Source organism: Trichechus manatus, unplaced genomic scaffold (genome assembly GCF_000243295.1).
Source record: "Trichechus manatus latirostris isolate Lorelei unplaced genomic scaffold, TriManLat1.0 scaffold00008, whole genome shotgun sequence".
NCBI lineage: Eukaryota > Metazoa > Chordata > Mammalia > Sirenia > Trichechidae > Trichechus > Trichechus manatus.
The window spans coordinates 21,880,766-21,903,680 of record NW_004443944.1 but is presented as its reverse complement, the minus strand read 5'-3'; the positions used below and the strand labels follow the sequence as shown (position 1 = coordinate 21,903,680).

The window sequence follows — 22,915 nt, the reverse complement described above, 5'->3', positions numbered from 1 at the left end:
ATCATGGACTAGACAAGTTGCACACATTTTGGGGGGACACAATTCGATCCATAACAACATACTAAGATGAACTAGACAACAGAACTATTAGAAAAAAAAATAGGCGGGCATTGTTGAGACTGGAAATTAAGGAAGCCCAAAAAAGGTGACATTTAATCATAGACTTAAGGATAAACAAGAGTTAAACAATGCGTGATAGAAGGGAAGGCCATTTTGGGAGGAGAGAACAGAATTGTGGAAGCCATGATGTTGAAAAATGCTTAGTGTTTTCAAAGAATAGAAAGTCAGTATAACTGGACCATGTTGAGCAAGCCAAAGAGTGACCAAAGATGAGACTTATAGGTTTAGACAGAAGTCAGATCATTCTTGGCCGTATAGGACATAAGATGCATTTTAATTTCATTCTGCAGATAATGGGAGCCAGTGACAAGTTTTTAGTTGGTCAGTGGCATGGCGTGATTTGCATTTTTAAATTGAAGAATAAGATAAGCAAGTAGCTATTTTTAAATAAAGCTTAACAATGACATTGAGTTATTAGGTAAATCTCTGCTGATGAATCAGTTTGAAAGGAGACTGACAGGACAGAATGAGAAGGGCTACAGAGAGTGCCCAGGGACCAGATTTGCAAGTGTACGTATTTGCTAGAACACAGCTGGCTGAAGACTCAGTGGAGGACCACGTGGGTCTTCACTGCAGCAGAAGTAGAAGTGACTCTGCTAGTTTGGAGTGACTCTCTTACTTTCTGGGCCACTGTCACATCTGTAGATCAGAGGGAATTTCATCTAACCTAGATCAAAGACCCTGAAGATGAAAGGGGTTTTCACCTTGGAAAAATGGAACAGGCCCAATGAGACATTAACTGAATAAGGACACTCATTTCAAAATCAAATGTGTCCAAATATTTCCAGGTGCCAAACCCTAAAAACATTGATCGATCAAGAAAATATGGAGCAAGCAGAGAGATCTAATCAATACTTACGAACTTAAAACAATTCCCGAAAATGGAATGTTACAGAGTATCCTCTCTCCACCACCTGCCTCATGACAAAGAGTTGGCCACACCAATTGTGTTGAGTGTTGTTATTTTTTGCTACTGTCGAGCCTGCCCCCTGCTTGTGGAGACCCCATACACAACAGAACTAAATGCTACCTGGTCCTGTGTATGATCGGTTTTGGACTGATCTATGGTCCATAGGGTTTTCTTTGGCTGATTTTCGGAAGTAGATTGCCAGACCTTTCTTCCTAGTCTGTCTTAGTCTGGGAGCTCCACTGAAACCTGTTCGGCATAATAGCAGATGCAAGCCTCCACTGACAGACGGGTGGTGGCTGCCCATGAGGCGGAGGAGCTAGGAACCCAGGTACCCAGGTCTCAGCATAAAAGGCGAGAATTCTACCAATGAATCATTGCCCCCAATTGTGTTGTAGTGATTGTTAATTCTGTAAACAAGTATGAATGTAGGTGTATATGTTAGTGTCTGTAAAAGGAAATTTCCACGTGCACTAGTATTTTGTGTTACTTTCTGTCAAGTCTGACATATGTAAAGACACCACTTTTTATTAGTCTCATCTACTCCCACTCTAATACATTCCCCTCACTGTCACCAGGATGATCTTTCTAAAATAGGAATCAACCCTGCCCCTCCACTGCTTAAAATCTGTGTTGGCTCCTTGCAGAAAACACTGTAAATTTCAAACCCTCTAATATTTGAGGCCCTTTAAGATGCAGTCCCTGATCACTCCTTCAGGTTCATCTTCCACCATTTAACCCCATGGAACTAATAACCTGAATAGTCCAGTGAGGCCAAGCCACTCATAGCCACTCAAGTCCAAGGGACTAGGCTTCCTGGGAAAAGGCTCAGGGGTGACCTGACCTCAAGGAGGACCAACACCCCTGACAGACACACTAACAACTGTCTCCTGCCCTTCACATTCTCTTCCTAATCTTTAGAGAGAAGTTAGTAATATTGATGTCTTTTGGAATCTGCATTTTAGGGAGTAAATTTACATTTACAAAGACCTGTACAAGAAAGCAAATGTTCTTTCCATATTCAGAAAATCTGCAGAGACCCTGCCAAACCATGTAGCTAGTAATGATAGAGTTATCACTCTGATCAAAGGGAAAACAAGATTTTGAAAATATTCCTATTTACTCTTTGTTCTAGCAGCCAAGCAGACTTTCTCATACCTCTGTGCCCCCGTACATGCATTCTCCCATTTGGGAATAGTGTGGTAGCTTGTCTTCAAGATGGCCATCATCAATTCCTTCCCTTCCTATATGCACTTGCCATTTCTCCTACTTAGAGGTAGAGTCTGCATCTCCACTCCTTTGAATCTAGGCTGGTCTGTGACTATTTTTAACAATGATATGCAGCAGAAGTGATCCTGTGCCAGTTCTCAACCTAACTTTTAAGAAGGCTGGCCTTCCATCTAGCTTCTTGGGACACTTGTTCTGGGGGAAGCCAGCCATCATGCAAAAAGTCCAATTACCAAAAGTCTGCCATGCTACAAGGAAACCTATGCTAGATGCATGGAGAGAGTGAGCAATGCCAGCCAGTCATAGATGTTCCAGTCATTCAAGCCCAGGAGTCAGACATGTGAATAAAGAAGCCATCTTAGGCATTCCATTCCTAGCATATACAACCTGAGGAAGAACTAGTTTCTAGACATATGGCCCTAGAAGAGATGTCCCAGCCATCTGAAATCATTAAAGTCACACCATCTGAGGCCCCTCATTGTCAAGCAGACAGAAGCTATTCCTGCTGTGCCATGTCTAAACTCCTGGTCCACAGAATTGTGAGAAGAATATAATGGTTGTTGTTTTATGCCATTTTTAAGTTTTGACATGGAATGTACATCCAAACAAATAGCCATAAAATGTTTCTCCTTTTCTGCCTTGGCAAATTCCTACTACTCAGCCTTTAAACCTCAGCTCACCCACAATGTTTTCCTTGCGTCCATCTTGAAGTAGCCCAATGAACCTAGTCCCATTTCCTGTTGATGTTTATCAACTCATCTTGGCCTCTTCTCACCTGGAAAATCAACATAGTCCAAATCTCTTTCTTTTTACCTAGTAAATGAGTTTCAGTAACGAAGGAAACATCTTAGAATAAATGGTGTGGGGACGTCAGGTCTCCATGATAATCACACAGATTGGGCCCATGTAACAAGTGCCCCCTCTCTCCCTGCACCTGCCAGATAACTGATGTCCCCATGGCTACTTGTGAGGCCATCCAGCAAATGTAGAACCACAATCTGTTGTTCTATCTCTGCTTCCTCTTGATTATTTTTCTTGCTTCTTCCACTGAGAGAGCCAAGTAGTAGCCCATCTGAGTCTTTACCTATATTTGTATGTGGTCTGCAGGCCACCAACTGATATACCTTCCTGCTCTTATGATTGGTGAGGCTATTTTGAGTAGCAGCTCCCAGTTTTACAGGAACCATGAAAAGGGACTTGTAAATTCCCTTAACAGTTGCCAGACTGGGGTGTTGGTGGCAGGGATGGGAGAGATTTTGATATAATATGACTGGCAAAGCAACATCCTTCCAGTCTTCTCTCTGCCTGCGCTCAATTGTGGAGGCAGAAAACAAGACAATAGCATGTGGGTTCAGCTGTTTCAGGCCCCCCAGATATATGTTTTTATTCTGACTGAGTGTATAGGATTGCTATGCCTGAATCCTATCCATCTCTCCATTCATTCATCTATCCATTCAATTCAACATGGGTTTTTCTGTATCTATTTTGCGCCATAGACTGTGCTACATGCTAGGATACCCAAAACATAAACGGTCCTTCCCTCTTGGAGCTTGTCATCTAGTAGATGGGTCAGACTTAATCGCAGTTGCAAACTGAGGTCAGAGAAAGAAAGGGAACACAATTCTATGATAGCATCTAGAAAGGAACCCAGTCTGGTCTGGCAAGAAAGGGGCCAGAAAAGGAAAAAAGACATGGAGGGGCCAATTAGGGGAAGAGTGTGGGTATAACCAGTGTTGTAGATGAGGGATCGGCAATCATTTCTATAAGGAGCCAGATAGTAAATATTTCAGGTTTTGTGGGCTGGATAGTCTCTGTTGTACCATTCAACTCTGCTGTTGGAGAACAAAAGCAGCCACAGACAATAGATACACAAATGGGGGTGCCTGTGTTCCAGAAACTTTCCTTATAAAAACAGGTAGTGAGCTGGATTTGGGCTGTGGGCTGTATTTTGCCCACCTCTGCTCTGTATAGAGCAATGGCATGGACAAAGGCCCTGGGGTAGAAGGAACATGGAAAAGGTGAAGTATTGAGAGAAGGTGTGGCTGGAGCTCACAGAGAAAGGGGCAGTGAGATGTGGGAGCCTGCAAGAGGTAGGGAGTGCAAGACCAGCTTGTAGGTCAGGACGGGATGAGGACTTGGTCTTTAGCTTAAGAGCAATCAGAAGTCATAAAATTGTGTTAAGCAAGGGAGGAGTGAGGCAACATGGTCAGATTTACCTTAAATAGACCCTGTTCTCCTAGCTGTTATGAAGAAAATGGACAAGAGAATGGCAAGGAGGGATAGGAGGACTATTTAGGGGCTGTGGATCTTATGGAGCTGAGAGATGATGATGGCTTGGACAAGGATGGAGGTAGTGAATGTGGAGAAAAGTGGATGGGTTCAAGACATATTGAAGTCATAAAATATTCAACACTTGGTGTTGAGAGGGAGTTATTGTTTAAGAGGCACTGAGTTTCTGTTAAGGGTTGTGATGGGTTGTACAACTTGGCGAATGGATGCACAATTTGGTGGATGTAATTAATGTCACTAATTGAACATGTAAAATAGTTGAAATGGAAAATGTTTTGTAATATATATACATATATATACGCATTAACATAGTCCTTTTATAGTCCTCTGCTTTAACATTATGACCTCAGTTTTAATTGACTGATTTTCTATAAACACTCTATTTTTAAGTCTTAGTTTTGAAGTTCTGGCTCTTCCATTAACTTGCCAAGTGACCCTAAGCAATTTGTTTCACCTCTGTGGGCCTCAGCTTCCTTATTCATGGTGAAGTCTTCAATCACCATGTATACACAATGAAGCAAATATCTATATATCCAGGCCAGACCATTCCTCTGAGATCCAGATCCACAGATTCAACTCATGACTCAACCACACCTCAAACCTGGATCTAAATTCCTGCTCTTCTGCTCCAAATCTGGCCTCTTCCTGAGCTCATTATCTCTTTTAATACATGTTCACCCACCTGGAGTAAGTATAAGCAGAAAAGAGTTCAAGGTCTAAGCCCTGGGGTCTTTAATGGTTAGAGATTTTGAACCAGAGGATGAACCAATGAAGAAGAAATGGCTGGGGAGGAATCAGAAAAACCTGGAGAGTGGAAGCCAAGCAAACAAAGTGATTCAAGAAGGAGGGGTTGTTGATAGGTCCATCATACACACCCAGGTTCAAAACCTGGCATGGTTTCTTGGTAGCTGTGTGACCTTGAACAAGTTGCTTCAGTCCTCTAAGCATTAGTTTTCTTAAACTGCCTCAGAGTTGTTGGGAAGATTAAATGAAATGATGCATGTAAAGTGCCTTATCCAGTAATTACTCACAAAATGTTAGCTAGTAGAATTATTATCTGTGTTTTCAATTTACCCAGGCTGTATATTTGAGCTGAGGAAAAAAAAAATTGGTCTCTAAGCTCAGTTTATTCTGCTACCTAGCAACTATATATTTACATTTTCAACATCACTTCTTTATCCCTGATTACTTTAACAAGCTCTTTCTAAGAGCCCTGTTGTAATTCAGGACCACCTGTGTGGTGTAGCGAACAATTCTATTTTCTACTCAAGATGTAGTGATCTAGCATAAATTGTCAAAAGCAACTTCAGCTTGGTAGTTTCACGAGGTCTCTTTGAAAGGGTATTGAGAAGGAACTGGCTGGGCTAGCTCACAGTCAAAGTGAAGGTCTGTAGCTGATAAAATGCTATCCCTACTTATCTGCAATGGAAAGGTGAATTTATACAACTCAGAGAGAATATGAGGCCAGGCTCCAACAACAGGCAAGGGCACTAGGCACTGGGAAGACTCTATTTTGTAAATAGGTTACCCTTCTTGGAAAATGAATTTAAGCTGGCCATGAAAGTAAGGCCCTTCCCAGGCAGGTTCTAGCTACTGTTCCAGCCTCATCTCCAGCCATTCGCTCTTAACACAGAGCACCTTGTACTCTAAGTGTCTTTTTTCAAACCACTATCCCCTTTAAACCTCCAAGTCTTTGTATCTTCTGCTGGGGACAACCTTCCTTTTGCATCTCGTTCATATCAAAGCCATTCCTTACACAGTATTCTCTAACTCACTTAGAATTAATTTGCGCATCCGATAAGTGTTCCTGGGACACGATACATACCTTTTCTCTATCACTTATCACATTTTTTGAAACTAATCTACTTACAAGTCTCCTCTTTGAGGGCAGTAATATCCTTGAAGGCAGAGACCATGTCTTATTTATCTTTACAATCCCTGTAATGCTTGGCATATAGTCAACATTCAATGAATATTTAAAAGAACACCTCAGCTATTCCCATAACCAGGAGATGAAAAGTATAATTCAATTTAAGAAGGTTCTATTGGTGCAGAAATAGGATCAGGGGTCTACAGAAAATATTAGAAGACAAACCTTTATTAACTGTACTTCATTCCTCTGAAGGAGACCATGGGGCAAGGACTAGAGTGGACAAAGCCCCAATTCCAGAACTAGCTCTGCTCATGATTCAGTGAGTGACCTTGAGAAAACTCTCTGGCACACAATTCTTTAAGATGAGGAATTTCAATCAGATGATGTCTAAGGTAATTTTTAGTTTTGATAGTCTATTATGTTCCCTTTTTCATTCTCTGAAACTTAATTCCTCAGTGTTTGTGATGGGCAATTTGTCTACTTCCTCAAGGCCACTTAAATTTCCATATTGTACTTCCAGGAGTAAACAATTCCATTCAACTTTGGGTTGCCAGGAACTTAATAAACGTGTCCTTTAATCTGTCAGCCAAGTGGATGATTGCAAAATATTCAATAATCCCTGTAAAATATTCAATAAAACTGGAGGTGGCAAGCTTGTAACATTCTATTCTTCTCCTAGATCCAATTTAATTCTGGAGAAACCAGAAGATATAATTCTCCCTGCAAACAGAGTTTCATGCATTTTTAATCCTGGTCACAATGCTCTGTTGAGCTCCTGGTTTCACTGTGTTACTCATCATTGTATTTCCTTGTAAATTTCCACTCCTTCATCCTGAATCTTAGGTTATTGCTGTTCAGACAAAAGGAAAGCAGGTTCCTTCTGTTTTGACTCCTGCTGAGAGTTTGCATTTCTACCCCAGATATACTGAATCAGAATCTACATTTTAACAAGATATGTAAGAATCATCTGGGGATCTTGTTAAAATGTAGATTCTAATTCAGAGGCCTGGTGGCACAGTGGTTAAGTGCTTGGCTGCGAAATGAAAGGTCAGCGATTAGAACCCACTAGCCGCTCTGCAGGAGAAGATGTGGCAGTCTGCTCCCATAAAGATTACAGCCTTGGAAACCCTATGAGGCAGTTCTACTCTTCCCCGTTTTGTCGCTATGAGTTGGAATGGATGGAAATGGGTTGGGTTTTAATTCAGAATACCTGAGGTGGAAATGCAAATTCTCAGCAGGGAGTGCAACCAGACTGAACTGGTTGGAAGCCCTGAAGAAAAGACTCAGGATGGTTCAGAGGGGATCCTGGGCCTGGAGATGTAGGTGGAAATAGAGATGGAAATGCAGGGGACAGAGGGGTTTTGCTTAGGATATAGATGTGTTTTTTGCAGCCTTCAGGTCCAGTACCTCCAAGTGGAAATGTCCTTTTGGAACATCCACCCTGGGAAGGGGTGAGGGGAGAGTTTTAGAGCTTTCTCTCCCGCAGTGCCTGTAACTCTACTATTATGAGAGACAACTTAGCACATGAAGAGGAACCACTTTGGAGCCTAACAGTCTTGGGTTTTACCTTGAGCTAGTGATTCTCAAACTTGAAAGTGCATCTGAATCACCTGGAGGGCTTGTTAAAAACACTGATTGCTGGACCCTGATTCAGTAGGTCTAGGTGGGACCCGATAATTTGTGTCTAACAGGTTTCCAGGTGATGCTGATGCTGCTAGTCTGAGGACCATGCTTTGAGAACCGCTGCTTTGAGCAAATGACTTAATGTCTGTGCACTTCAGTTGCCTAATCTATAAAATGGGAGTAGTAACACCTACTTTACAGAAGTTGACATAGTGGAGTGGTCCTGGCTGTGGGCTTAGGGGTGTCAGACAGACCCAGGTTTGAGTTCCAGCTCTGCCAGTTAAACTATGAAACCTTAGGTGAGTTCTTTACTGTTCTTAAGCCTCAGTTTCCTCACCTGTAAATCATCCGGAATAATCATAACACTTATTTAATCATCACAACATATCAATGAGATAATGCATAGGAAGCATTTATCATGGGAATGGGAATATAATTAATGCTCAGTACATGATAAGTAGTATTATGGACATTAATAATCTAATAATTATTACACTGGAGGCATAAAGCTGGGAAGATTAAATGATATTGTTGGCTGACACCCAGAAACAAAACATATCTCAGTAGGCTGGCTTAACTGGGTCAAATCTAACAAGAGGAAACAGCACAGACAAAATGTAAAGTCTTTCACATGGGCCTCCAAAATCATCTTCACCTGGACTGAATGAGGCAGCCCTAGCTGAAAACAACAAGCTCTGTATTTGGCAGACATGTGATGGAGATTTGGAGGTTAATTCAAACGTTAGCAGTGTATCCTCAACCCAGGTATAGAATTCAGAGTGGGGGTGATGGCAGCTCTGCTGAACTCCCAGTGGCTCAGCCAAGTGTGGAGGGCCTTGTTCGTGTTGAAAACCATGCAGTCCATGGGCGTGGACCAGATGGAGATTGAGGGCCAATCAGGATTCTGAGTAGACTGGAAAACAATTTATCTCAGGGAAGGCTGATGGCTAATGTGGGGGCTACTTGGCCTAGGGAAGAATCAGCCTCAACCAAATGCTGCGGAAGGGAGGAAGGATGCTGCAGGGAGGGAGAGAAAGACTGAGTTCATTACCTTGTGTGACATTAGAGGGCAGACAAGGGCCAGTGCATGGTTCCTGACCAATACATACTTGAGTGCAGAAAAGGAATGAGTGGATGGAAAGTACAGAGAGTAGATTTCAGTTTAATAGAAGACCGAATTTGTTTAGGAGTACTTAGAACAAAATGTGGGCTTAGTTTAAACTCCAGAAGATCTTAGTTTAAATTCCAGCTCCGTCATTCTTTCGTTCATTCATTCACACATGCATTCAAACTAATAGTCAATGAGTATCTGGGTATCTGATGGGCCAGAGATGTGGGTTATGGTCAGATTGTGGAGGGCCTAGGAAGTCATGCTTAGGTTTTAGCCTTTACCTCAGGGGCAACAAATAACCACTGAAGGACTTTAAGCAGAATAGGAACAGGTCACCAAGACGCAGCAGCAGAAATATACTTAACCTCATTGAGCTTTGGCTTCCTTATTTATGACCTCAGGATACCTGGGTGCACTGTTTTGAGAATTAAAGATAATATCTAAACAGCATCTAGCAAAATGACTTCCCCAGAGAAGATTCTGAGCAAAGGGAAGGTATCATTAGCAATCCTTAATATTACACATCATTAAGTCGACTATTTCTCCAGAGAAGGCCATGGTCAGGCGAATTTTCCCAGAGACCCATTTCTCCATGATCCTGAAAGTGTTAAGGAATCTTCCCAAGGAGTTTACCACAACTCCAGTCACCCCCCCACAGACATTTTTTAAGTCATCCTCTGTCTTCCCTGTTTGAATTGCTTTATTTACACAACATGTTACTAAAATAATTAGGATAAAATTTTGTCTGGTTCTTCTCTCTGCCTACCTCATCTCTGCTAAACTGTCCCCATGGGGTATCAAGCTTGGACATTCCCTGACCACCTGCAAAGGAACCCTTTTAAGCCCCACTTGGGGACTGTGGGCTGAAGGACAGGGAGGGCATCCGGTTTCAGTGCCATTCTCTTTATCAGAAGCAAGTAACTCCTGAGGCTACAGCATACTACCCTCAGGCAAGTTCTGGTCACACTGAGGGGTACAAAGGCAGAGGAAAGATCCTGTGGCTCTTTGTCCAGGCTGCTACAGTAACTCCTGATGTGTTGTTCAGACATGTTCTTTGTTGGACTATTGGCCTCCTTGGCCAGGCTATGAGCTCTGTATGAGTAGGGCCACTGCTCATCTCTTTGTGTATCTATCCAGGGCTTGGTCCAGCTCAGGAATACCTGAGGATGGGGCCATCAGATCTACAGTCCCACTTTCTTAGAGGCTCCTGGTGGGATGATTCCCACAGAACCTATCTGTGAAAGGATCTACCCAGAGCCAATTTCCTGTGGCAAGAAAATGTAAAGAAGTAAAGTGTAAAGAAGAACCAGGGGACACTGCCCTCCCAGTCTAGCAGGGCCATTTTATTTTCGTCTCCTTTCTCTCCTTCACCCAGCTTTGTGGTGAAGAGAAAGCTAGAGGATAGAAGAAAGACCAACTTTCTAGTTATTTATTTCTTTATTTTTCCTTCTCCCCAGCCTCTTTGGGGTCTGGGTGGCCCTGGCCCCTTGGCCACCTCTGGGGGGCTGGCTCATTGCTTAGGGGGCATTGAACGTCTGTTAAGAGTGATGGAAACATCTGGAAACAGATAGTGGTGATGACTGAACAACATGATGGATGTAATTAGTGTTACTGAATTATACATGTAAAAAAATGTTGACTGGCAAATGTTTTGCTATATATATGTATTTAACACAATCAAAAAACATTTCTGCATGGATACAAAAAGAGAGCACCAGAAGAAAGACCCGGAAAACAATGTTAGGGAATGAAAGATCTCAGAAAAAAATAACTATCAAGTACAGAGAGCAGTAAGATCAAAATGAGAGTACTTAGTAAAAGCCAGCATTTCTTTAAACTGAAAACAATGCATGTCATTTGTCCTTGAAATGTGGCATGCTCTCCCTTTTCAAGAATGCCACGGTACTCCAACGCAACAGCCCACACCTGACAAAGCCCCATCACCCTCAAGTCCTGGGGGTCATAGTTCCTATATAATATTGGGAGGCTTGATTGAATGGATGTTGCAGAACATAGCAGTCACTTGGAATAGAAAACCCCAGAAAATAAACCTACACAGGGGGAGGCAGGATCTGAATTAGGCGGGGACCTACCTGTTCAGTAATGAAATAATTGCTCAGAGCGCGTTCTTCTGTAATCTTTTCCGATGTGACAACTATGTTTGTGCTCGCCTCTCCTAACGCTTCTTCAAGATTTGTCCTAAAGACGACACTGCTGAAACCAGTCACTTCCCTAATGCCACCAAAATAGATTCAATTTTACATACATCAGGGTGATTTCAGAAGCAATTTCTACATCTCCAGTGTAAGCATTACTTACATTTTTTTTCCCCTTCAAATCTCATCCCAGTGGTTCCACAGGGCATTTTAAAAGGCACCTGATGCATTCCAGGGCATTCAAAAGAATCCCCCGAGCATGGTTGTGACTGCAGCTTGAGGATACTAGATGTACCGGTAGAACCCTAAAATAGTCATTGATTTAAATATATGCAAAACTTCTTAATAATGGAGTAAAAGTTAACTGAAATTTTGATTTCTGTCTTTTTAAAAGCAGTATCTGTAAAATCAATATGTCTGTACATATATGTGTGTATATGTCTATGTGTGTGTACATACATTGGCGTGTGTATATTTATGTGCGTGTGTAAAAATGTATACAACACAACAAGCATGTACACACAAATGATATCAATCATTTGGAAAGATTGTCTCTTGCCTTTAAAACATCTGATTAGATTTTACTGGGTATGCTTCCTCTTCCTTTCTGGCTGGCTAATCTACCTCAGTTTGGATGTTTTCATCTTAATGGACTAAGTTTTGACCCAGGGAGAAAGCAGAGTGGTGATGTTTCCATTGATGTTACCCAAGTTTTCACTTGAGATCAGAAGACTTGAGACTAAATACTTACAATTTTGGGGTCACACTAATAACCATACATCTCTGACCATAATCTTTTCTGCATTCAGAGTCCTCCCCATGGCACTTTTACAGATGGAAAAGGGTGTGCACAAATGTTCTTGGGTGGCCTATATAGGAAACGTTCTGGATGCATGGGGCCACTTGGCTAGTGTTTCCCATTGGCTAGACTTGCAAATGAACTAACCCTCCCCCTACATTGGGCCAAAAGCAGCAGAGCTAGTGACAAGTTAGTGCAGCCAGAACTCAGCCAGCTCAGGAGGGGAGGCATTTGGAAGGGCCTCCAAGGACAAGCCAAGCCCATTGCCTTGCCAACCCCTTTTCTGCCAGTCCTGGCTTATCTCAATAGCCTTTTCCTGATCCCTGGGGAATGTGTGAATCCCAGTGACTCACCTGGGTAGAAAATGCAAAAAGGACTGGCTTCACAGTTAGGCAGACTGCAAACTTGCTCTGCTCTCTGAGAAAAACGAATGTTAAATATTTGCTCATAAAATAATCAGGATGTGCTTTTAAGCTTTGTCTTTAAAAGTTATTACCCAAGCTTAAGAAATGCTCAGACTTAGCATCACCAATAACGGGCAAAGTGATATCGTGTGTTTACTGATATGCTACAAAGGGAGGCACACAACATCACTTATGTAGTATTTTTTGTCAAAATGTTTACCCTGAATATAATAATGATGAAAAAAATCAGACAAATCCAGATTGTGGGACATTCTACAGGATGACTGGCCTAGACTTTAAAAAACAAAAGTCAGGGTCCTGAAAGACAAAATAAAGTTGACAGGATTATTCTAAATTCAAGGAAATTAAGAGATTATGAGGACAAAATACAATGGGAGTATCTTGATTGGATCCTGGATTTAAAACACAAACAATAAAAACTATTTGGGAGCCACTGAGGAAATTTGCCTATGACCTGACATATTAAAACCAAAAAAAGAAAAAAAAAAACCAAACTCATTGCCGTTGAGTCAATCCTGACTCATAGCGACCCTATAGGACAGAGTAGAACCGCCCCATAGGGTTTCCAAGGAGTGCCTGGCGGATTTGAACTGCCGACCTTTTGGTTAGCAGCCGTAGCACTTAACCACTATGCCACCTGACATATTAGATATCATTAAAACAAGGTTACGTTTCTTGAGTAAGATAATTTTACTGTGCTCATGTAGAAGAGCTGTCCTAGATCTTTGGAAATACATGCTGAAGTCTGTGGAGGTGGAGTGTCATGATGTCTGCAACTTGCTTTTAAATGGTTCAGGAAAAAATGGTATACATATATACACACCACAGAGAGAGAGAGAAAGAATGTGCAAAGGTAGCAAAATGTTAACAATTGGCAAATCTAGGTATAGGGTATATGGGTATTCATTTTTTTCTTTTTTCAGCTTTTCTGTAGGTTTAAAACTAACCTCTCTTCCCCAAGGCAGCACATCAATACCTGAAAATAGCTGTTGGCCTCTCTCAAAGGTTGCCGTTCTTAACTAGGGTGCCGATAAGAATCCCCTGAGTGACTGACAAAATCTACATCTTTGAACCCCGCCTCTCCCCTCATCCCACAGGAAATTTTGATTCAGTAGGTAAGGGCTGAGGCCCAGATATGTGTAGTTTATAAACCTCTCCAGGTGGGTTCGGTGATGTATCTAGGTTAGGAATCATGGACCTGAGTCATTCTGGGATGCTGAATCCATCAGGAACTAGTGGTTTGGCTCTGAGAGGTTAGCCAAGCTCACTGAACCTTAGATTTTCATCGTCGTTGTCATTGTCAGATACTGTCAGGTTGAGTCCAACTCGTGGCGACCCCATGTGTGCAGAATAGAGCTGCTCCTTGGGAATACCATACCCATAAAATGGGAACAATAAGTACCTCGCCGGGCTGTGGTGAGGATGAAATGAGAGACGGCCTGCAGCACAGAAGGTAGTCAATCAATACTAGTTTCCTTTCTTCCTTCTCTCACAGATCCACATCGTGCTAAGCAGAACATATCTAAAGTAATTATCATACAACGTGTTGTTTTCCATTTGCAATTTACACAATATGTGGAGGAAGTCTGTCTATGCTCACATTTCCTGAATTTACCAACATTTGAATCTGGCCTTTCTGTTAAATTCTGAGAAAGAACTGGCTCACAGCACAACTGAAAGACAAAAAAACAAGAGCCAGCTCTTTTGAGACTGATCACCAAGGTGGCCTTAGATGTTACCAGTCTTGGGGTTCTTCCTTGGACAAGGGTTAACCCTGAAAACTTAGACTAATTTGGGATCCTGTATTAACTCTGCATGAGGACTCGGGGCCCTTGACTAAACTCCATTTGGAACATTGGCAGTGGCTGAGAACTGGCCAAGGTTTGGGAAGCATGGGTTCCAGGTCTCACCAGCCATGGGACTTTGGAGAAGTTGCTTCTCTGAGTCTCAGTTTCCTAAGCACTCAAAATGGAGATAGTAATAATCCATGACTCACCTACCTTATGTGGTTTATGTGAAGCATTGCTTTGAAAACTTTAAGGCAATTAATTCAATATGCATATTTTCTCCTCAAGGTCATAGTTGTCTCCTCCTCCTTCTCCTTTATTATTATTTTTAATCTGTCTCTATGTGTGTTCATGAACAATTAGGATGACCTGCTCCCGTGTCTTTGCTAGGGAGAACCTTCATCCTGGACCTCCCAGGGAAGTATCCTGAACCCACACCGTACAGCCTCTGACCACTGTGAGAGGTCTACAGAAAGGTACCATGGTCAAACTTAAGGCAGCTGGACCACAGATGTCTACCTCCCCTTACTTGACTCAACTTACTGAATCCATTCACGTCCTGAGAGCTAGAGGAGAAGCCTTCATCGTTGCGGTTGGCGCTGAGCTTGGCGGTGGGTTTGTCGGCCGAGGCCACGGGACCCATCTCTCTCTGGGCTCCACTCTGTGTCTCCTTCTGCTTCTTGGCCAGCTTCCTTTGGGACATGTGCAAGGGGAGAAATCACAGTCAGATGGTGCCAGTTGTATTAAAGCATTGGGGAGATCAGATTGTTCTTCCCTATCCCTCAGCCTCAACCCTCAACCCTCACTTGTTCCCCAGAAACAGAGTCAAGGTGGGTCCTTCAATGTCAAGGTGGTATAAAGGTTTCCTCCTGAAACCATGAATGGTTTCCATTTACTCAGAAACATGAGACTCATCCTGTCTCATTCCTGGCAATGAGCGTGTTCTATACTTGAGCTTAAAACAGAAAATTAATGAGATTTGCATGATGCTTCCCTTACTCTCCTTTGAAAGGGAGAGAGAGGCTAGGCTAATCTTTCTGTTCCTGTGGCTCTGAATGAGATTAAAAATGGAGTTTGGCCTTTCTCAGCAATTAATCTCATGAAATGAACCCAGCAAACAATGACAGATTGAAGTAGGGGCTGGTGGCTGGCAGTGGGTGAGGGTGGAGGTGAGTTAGTCTTGGAGTTCAAAAGGAGAAAAGTCAACCTATTCGATGCATAGCTCTTCCCATATAGATAAGAGAACCTCAGAACTGGATGGACATTTATAATAGGGCAGAATAATGGTTCTCAAACTTTGGAGTAAATTAGAATCACCTAGAAAGCTGAGAAAGCACATTGAGGACCAGGCTCATTGAAGTGGGATAGAGCCTGGACCTTGGTATGTCCACCAAGTTCCCCAGGTAATTCTGACACTGACCAAAAAAAAAAAAAAAATCCAACCCCACTGCCATCAAGTCGTTTCCAACTCATAGCGACCCTATAGGACAGAGTAGAACTGCCCCATTAGAGCTTCCAGGGAGTACCTGGTGGATTCAAACTGCTGACCTTTTGGTTAGCAGACATAGCTCTTAACCAGTACGTCACCAGGGTTTCCTGACACTGACCAGTAGGGGTTAAAACCATCGGCTTTGACACCAGGCAGACCTGGGTTCATATCGCGCCTCTTCCACCTGCTAGCTGCATGACCTTGGGCAAGTTCCTTAACCTCTTTAAGTCATGAAGTTATCATCTGTACTGTGGCAAATTAAGAGGCCCAACTTTACAGGGCTGTGGGTATTAAATGAGATAATACATGAAACACACGGAGCACAGTGCCTGGTACAAAATGAGCATTCAACACATGGCAACTGCTAGTCGTGCTTTGAAATCATCGCCTTCTTGTCCAACTTCATCCCAATGTCTACATCCTCTCTCCAAGGGCCCTACCTGTGTACTCCCATCTCCCTCTGGATTATATTAAGTGATGGAGGTTTGAGACTTCACCAGGGAAATTAATGGTTAAAAAGTTCTTTGTATAAATTTGAAATCTACTTCTCTTAGATTTTAACTGATTGATAGTAGATCTATTGCTAGGGATATAAAAATATGACTAACTCCTTTTACATATGACAGTTAAAATATTTCTAAAAAGCCAGGATGGTCACTCTGAGTTTTCTCAACATTTATTCACCTAAATATAATTAGTATAGTCCTATCATACAAAAGGCTATGGGATTTGCATTAAATAGCTTGAGGATAAATTCCTCCTGGTCTGTTGCTCCATTCCTCACAGAACTTGACTTCAATTTCAATCTTGGTCACTCCTATCTAAACACGGAAAGAATAGGTATTCCAGAGAGGTCAATTTCAGTATAATTATAGGGAATGATTTTCCAAATTTGACCACACTTGATCATGGAATAGGCAGTGTCAAGAGGCAATGATTTCCCTGTCAGAGGAGGTATTCAAGAAACGAATGGACCTAGACTTAGCGGAAATATTTTAGAGGAGTTTATCTAGGCTCATTTTAGCTTGATAGTATCCACCAGGAGCCCTGGTCGCACAACAGTTAAGTGCTCAGTAGCTAACTGAAAGGTTGGCAGTTCGAATCCACCTAGCAGCTCTGTGGGAGAAAGACCTGGTGATCTGCTCCCATAAAGATTGCAGCCTAAAAAACCCTATGGGGCGGTTCTACTCTGTCACATGGAGTTGCTATGAGTTGAAAATCGACTCAATGGCACCCAACAACAACTACATGATATAGGTGTAGACTATACAGAAGAATGACAGGTGGGAGACTCAAATGAGGGCAATTTGATGAGGGCTTATTTCTAAAAGGACTACTGACGAAGGTGAGAAGGGTGTAGGAGAACCCAAGCTATAGCATAGTGACAGAAGAGCTGTTTACCACCTGTGGGTCCCAAGGAACAAGTAGAGGAAGCCCTTCCCAGACCCCCAAAGGACAGTGTTGTGAAGAGGGACCCAGCCAGTCCAGGTAGAGCTCACAGGGAGGGAACGAGAGGCATAAATGCCCTGACTCCACTCCACCTCCTCTGAACTCCTGTAGATGCCAGAGGTAAGGGATCCCCTGGAGGGAATCCATCTAGATAGTGCTCAGAGGCAGAGAGCAAAGTGAAGAAGGGTGGAGGCAGAATCAGGATCCATAGAAAGCTCCCTTCCTCATTTTGAACATAAAACTTCTTCAAATGCAGCCTAAAATGGCTTTACATATTATTTATTTATTTTAATTGGCCTGGGGAAAGAAGGACATTCAGGACTAGGAATGCATTTTTTGGTTATAATACTCTGGCCACAGGCATGGGGTTCAACCAGTGAAACTATCCCAGGCAGACAGAAAAACAACAAGAAATGAAGCACTGGATCGGCCAGGGCCTTTCTCACCATCACAGGCTCTCAGACAGGGGCAGGGGGAACGGCAATGAAAGAAAAATGAAGAAGTCTGCTGCTGATGACACTTCACATTTTTACTCTTCATTTATTACCAAAAAGGAAAGTGGTTAAAAATGTATATGTGACCTTCTTAATCATAAATCTGAAAAGATATACAGCGGATCCTTTGCCTCTATCCAAGCTTACATTGCCCCAGCAGGAAATAAAAGGAAATCCAATAAGAGAGTTAACTTTACAACTATAAATGAGTATGTACTGGAGCCTTTGATATTTCCTTGGGGACAGAACTACCAACCAGTCTCATTCCTTTCAAGGTAAAATAATATGGAGAGGGTTGTCTTAGGCACAAATCATTAGTTTCCAAAGAAATAATAATAAACAAAGGCCTCACTATGTCTATGAAAAATGGCATTTCGCAGATATGTTTGGGTAGTTCTGAATACCTGAATTAAAAAAAGAAATGAAAATTGAGTCTCTCTAAAACATATAGAAATCTAAAAATGGGAAAACTAACTGAGCTGTAAAAAAGACAGATCTATGACATCCTTAGTGTTTAGCCCACAGCAGACACTTACGACTGGTTCGTGGTGGTGATGATGCTATCTAATCATTTTAAAGTCTATATCCAGGTGTTTTAGCAATAGGTAAACACAGCTACAGGGTGGAAGTGGAGGTGATGCAGAAGGAAATAAAATGCAAAACTGTGGTTTTGGGATCTGTCTCCATTCTATCAGAATTTAAAATCTGAATATTAAAAACCCTCTCAGTAATGCAGGGAAATGGATATGCAGTCCCCTAACCAAATAGTTTAATACATTCCCCTTTCTTTCTTGAGAGAAGAAAATGCAAAGCTGTGAATAGGACCTACAAGATCTTCAAACAATGGCTCCAGGCTTCAGCTTCACCTGGTCTTCCCCACACCTCTGTTTTTAGGAAACACCAACTCTTCCCTGGCCTCCTCGTCCACCACCGCCATCATTACCCTGTGTTTCTTAATGTGTCCCCATTCTTTCCACTGGCCATCTCCTCTGCCTACTTCAAGCCTCAATTCCAATGTCATCTCTCCTTTAAAGCTTCCCTCTCCTCCCCCAGACAGAATTGTAGGTCTCTCCTCTTAGTCAACATATGCATTGAACAAACATTTTTTTGAACACCTACACGTACCAGTCTCTGCTAGATGTAAAGAGACCATCGTGTGAAAACTGGACATGACCCCTACCCTCATGGAATACCTAGATTAATGCAAAGACAGGCACTAAATAGTTAAATACAGAAGTGAATAAAAAATCACAGAGCTGATGAACGCCAAGAAGGGAAATATCTGCTGCTATGAGGGAGACAATAGCTTGTTTGAACACAGTCAGGAGTTCAGGCAAGGCCTCAGTGGCATGTCAGCTACACACTTTTCTAGTCGTATTGCAATGATTCAGCTGTCTCACCCACAAGGTCAAGAGCCTCTTGGGAAAAGGGCTTTGACTTCTTGTACCTACTTCAATTTCTTGCTGAGGGTATGGGCATAGCAGGTGCTCAATAAATTTGTTGCACACATTTAGATGTAAAAGTCTACTACCGGAAGTGTAGAAAGATGGCCGTTCCATTTGACATTAAGCGTTTGTCAAAGTCCATAGAACTATACAAAGGGAAGAATGAACCCTAATGTATCAATATTGTTTCACCAAGTGTAACAAATATACCAGAGGAAAAGCAAGATGTTAATAAGAGAAACAAAGTGTGGGGGAAGGGGTAAGTGGGAACTCTGTACTTTCTGCACATTTTTTTTGTAAACCTAAAATTTCTCTAAAAAATAGTCTATTAGAAAAAGAATAATGTCACAGTGATAGAAACACACACACACACACATATTGTCATCCTACTCTGAGTGTAAATTACAACCATATTAAAAGAAGATGTATGTAAGGAAAGAAAGAAAAATCTGTATGAAATTAGTCTGTGACCTGGAATATTTGTACCTATGAATATTTTTGGCTAATAACTTAGCATGTCTTTCTTGCAGCCTTCACAGAATTCTTGACATATTTGAAAAATTAATAGAATGTTCACAGAAGTCAGAGATTCTTTCTTTCCTGAGCCCACAGAACAGCCATCACTGTGTAATATTAAAACAACAACAAAAACGCATCAAATAGTCGCAACTTATGGGATGGCTGTAGAATTCACAGAATCCTCACAGCCTTCAAGACTCAAGCATCTGCAACTTCCTGAGCTGGGATTTCTTTTCCTCCAGTTATTCTGAGATTCTTGCCAATTGGGTACAATTTCACCAGCAGGGGGTCCCAAAAGCTGGTAGAAAGACAGCATGCACAAGCCTATTTATTCCTCTGTAGGGACACTTTCAGAGCTGGAGGATGTTTTAAATCATAGTAGCCCAAAGTTTACCGTGTCTGACAGGTGGGGACAATGTGACGTGACCGTAGCCCTTCCCAGACTTTCCTCTAACACCTCACTCTGAGGTCCGTCTGACCTTTGTTTGTTAACTGAGTGAGGGGGCAGGGGGCAGGAGATGTGCCAAGGATGGACTTTGAGTCCTGTGACTTACTCTGAGCACCACTCTGTATAAGGGATAGCGGCAGGTGGCATGGCTCAGGAGAGGGACGAAGGGCTGTGAAGGGTTCTGAAATCATTCTATGCAGGGAGTGTGTGAAAGCACCCAGGATATTTCTCATGGAGAGGGAATACTCAGGTATGCTCTCTTCCTATATCTGACCTCTGGCTCTGTATGGTCCCAGGGGGCAGAATTGGGACCAGGTTGGCTTGATACAAGAAAGAAATTTCTAGCAAGGTAGAACTGCTTGGGTCTCTTTAGGAAGTGCCTACTGCCTGAATTGCCCTTCCCATTTTTATTCCTCGACAACCTTCTCTTCACCTTGTAAGACCCAACTCAAACTTCCCCTACTCTTACAAGTCTTCTCCTCCTCCTCAAGCAAAGTCAGTAGTTTCCTCCTCTTGGCACTTTTAATTTGTTCGACAGATACTAAATGAGTACCATCTTTGTACCAGTGGAAGTAATGAGCTCCACATCATTGGGGGAGTTCAAGTAGAGGTTGGGAAATCACTTGGAAAAGAGACCATGCAGGATTCCAGCACATGGTTCTGCAAAACCCTTGACTCTGTTCTGGACTGGGACAGAGGTCTCCTGGGGGTTCCCCTAGGGTTTTTCCCTAGATATGGAGAGCCATACCCACCCCCCTGGGGAGACACTGATCAGGGCACCCTTCCCCATGGGGCTGTCCCTCTGGCCCACCCTTAACTGGCAGCTCTGGACAGACTTTCTTGGTAAATGACAAAGATTGGACCCAGAGAGATGTCTCAGCCCATGGGAGGTAGACAAGGGAGACACAGACCTGAAGCTCATTCCTGTTAAAAGCTGGCATCCTACTGTCTAAATCAGGACGCTTCTGTGCTGGCATGATTGGATCTCTGATGACAGTTACACATCGGAACTGGAAGGGAACTGGAGGTCACCTTGCACCACCCTCTCTGTTTATAGAAGAAACAACTGAGACCTGGAGAGAGGAGGAACTTTGCCTTGGCACACAGCATGCCAGTGGAGGCCATGGGACCCAGAGCCCTGCTTTCTGTCTGCCAGCTCAGGGCACCTGCCCCAGTGTTCCTCCATTTCTCTTCTCGGGATGAAATTAGAAGTGCAAATCTAGTCCATGTACACATGATTCTAGCCCCTTATCAGTGTGGCAAAACTTCATGAATCCAAACTCCACTAACTCAGAATTACTGTTGCTGAGAGAGGTTGGGCTGAACCACATCAGAGTCAATAGTGTAAACAAGGTAGTGGATATGTGCAGGATTTAAAGGAGAACACCCCACCTCCTCTGACGTCATGGAGGCAGAACGGCATAGCAGTTAACACACGGGCTGTGGCAGCCTGGCATCCACACCTCGCTCCATCTCTTACTTGCTGTGTGAGCTCTTGCAGATTACCCATCCCTCTGTGTGACAGTTTCCTCACGTCTGTAGAATGCAGGTAAAGTAGAACTCACAACGATGGACTCAGACACACCAATGATCCTGAAGATAGCACAGGACCAGGCAACACTTCGTTCAGTTATACATAAGGTCACCACGAGTCTGAGCTGACTCAATGGCAACGAACAGCAACAACAAAGTAGTTGTAAGGATTAAATATTATATGTTGCATGCAAACCATTTTGCACAATGCATGGTACATAATCAGCACTCAATAAATGCCCTTTGGTATTCTGATCTTTTAAATACAAGCAACATCCAAGTTCATTTAAATAATCTCTTTCTTGTGTTGTTGTTAGGTGCCTTCAAGTCAGTTCCAACTCACAGCTACCCAGTGTACAACAGAACAAAACACTGCCCAGTCCTGTACCATCCTCACAATCGTTGCTAGGTTTGAGCCCATTGTTGCAGCCACTATGTCAATCCATCACATTGAGGGTCTTCCTCTGTTTTGCTAACCATCTGCTTTATGTTCTTCTCCAGGTACTGGTCGCTTCTCATAGCGTGTCCAAATTATATAAGATGAAGTCTCACCATCCTCCCTTCTAAGGAGCATTCTGGTTGTGCTTCTTTAACAGATCTGTTCACTCGTCTGACAGCCTATGGTATTTTCAATATTCTTCACCAACACCATAATTCAAAGGCATCAATTCTTCGGTCTTCCTTATTCATTGTCCAGCTTTCCCATGCATATGAGGCGACTGAAACCATGGCTTGGGTCAGGTGCACCTTAGTTCTCAAAGTGACATCTTTGCTTTTTAACACCTTAAAGAGGTCTTTTGCAGCAGATTAAGGAGCCCTGGTGGTGCAGTGCTTAAAGCACTTGGCTGCTAACCAAAAGATTGGTGGTTTGAACCCCCCAGCCACTCTGAGGAAAAAGATGTGGCAATCTTCTTCCATAAGGATTTACAGCCTTGCAAACCCTATGGGGCAGTTCTACTCTGTCCTTACAGGATCGCTGAATCGGAGTCGACTCAGCAACAATTGGTTTGGTTTGGTTTGGTTGAAGCAGATTTGCCCAATGGAATATGTTGTTTGATTTCTTGATTGCTGCTTCCGTGGGCATTGATTGTGGATCCAAGTAAAATGAAATCCTTGACAACTTCAATACTTTCTCCGTTTATCATGATGCTGCTTTTTGATCCAGTTGTGAGGATTTTTGTTTTCTTTATGTTAAGGCATAATCCATACTGAAAGCTGTAG

The 22,915-nt window shown here is 42.6% G+C and overlaps 1 protein-coding gene across 1 annotated transcript in view; it reads right to left on the bottom strand.

Moving 5' to 3' along the window:
- PTPRT (protein tyrosine phosphatase receptor type T) overlaps window positions 1–22,915 on the bottom strand; it is a gene marked incomplete at its 3' end in the record, with an annotated part of 923,104 nt that overhangs the window by 124,103 nt on the left and 776,086 nt on the right. The window contains exon 17 of the mRNA XM_012558679.1: window positions 14,861–15,009. Within this exon, the coding sequence (XP_012414133.1) occupies window positions 14,861–15,009 (149 nt within the window). The remainder of the gene's footprint in view (window positions 1–14,860; window positions 15,010–22,915) is intronic.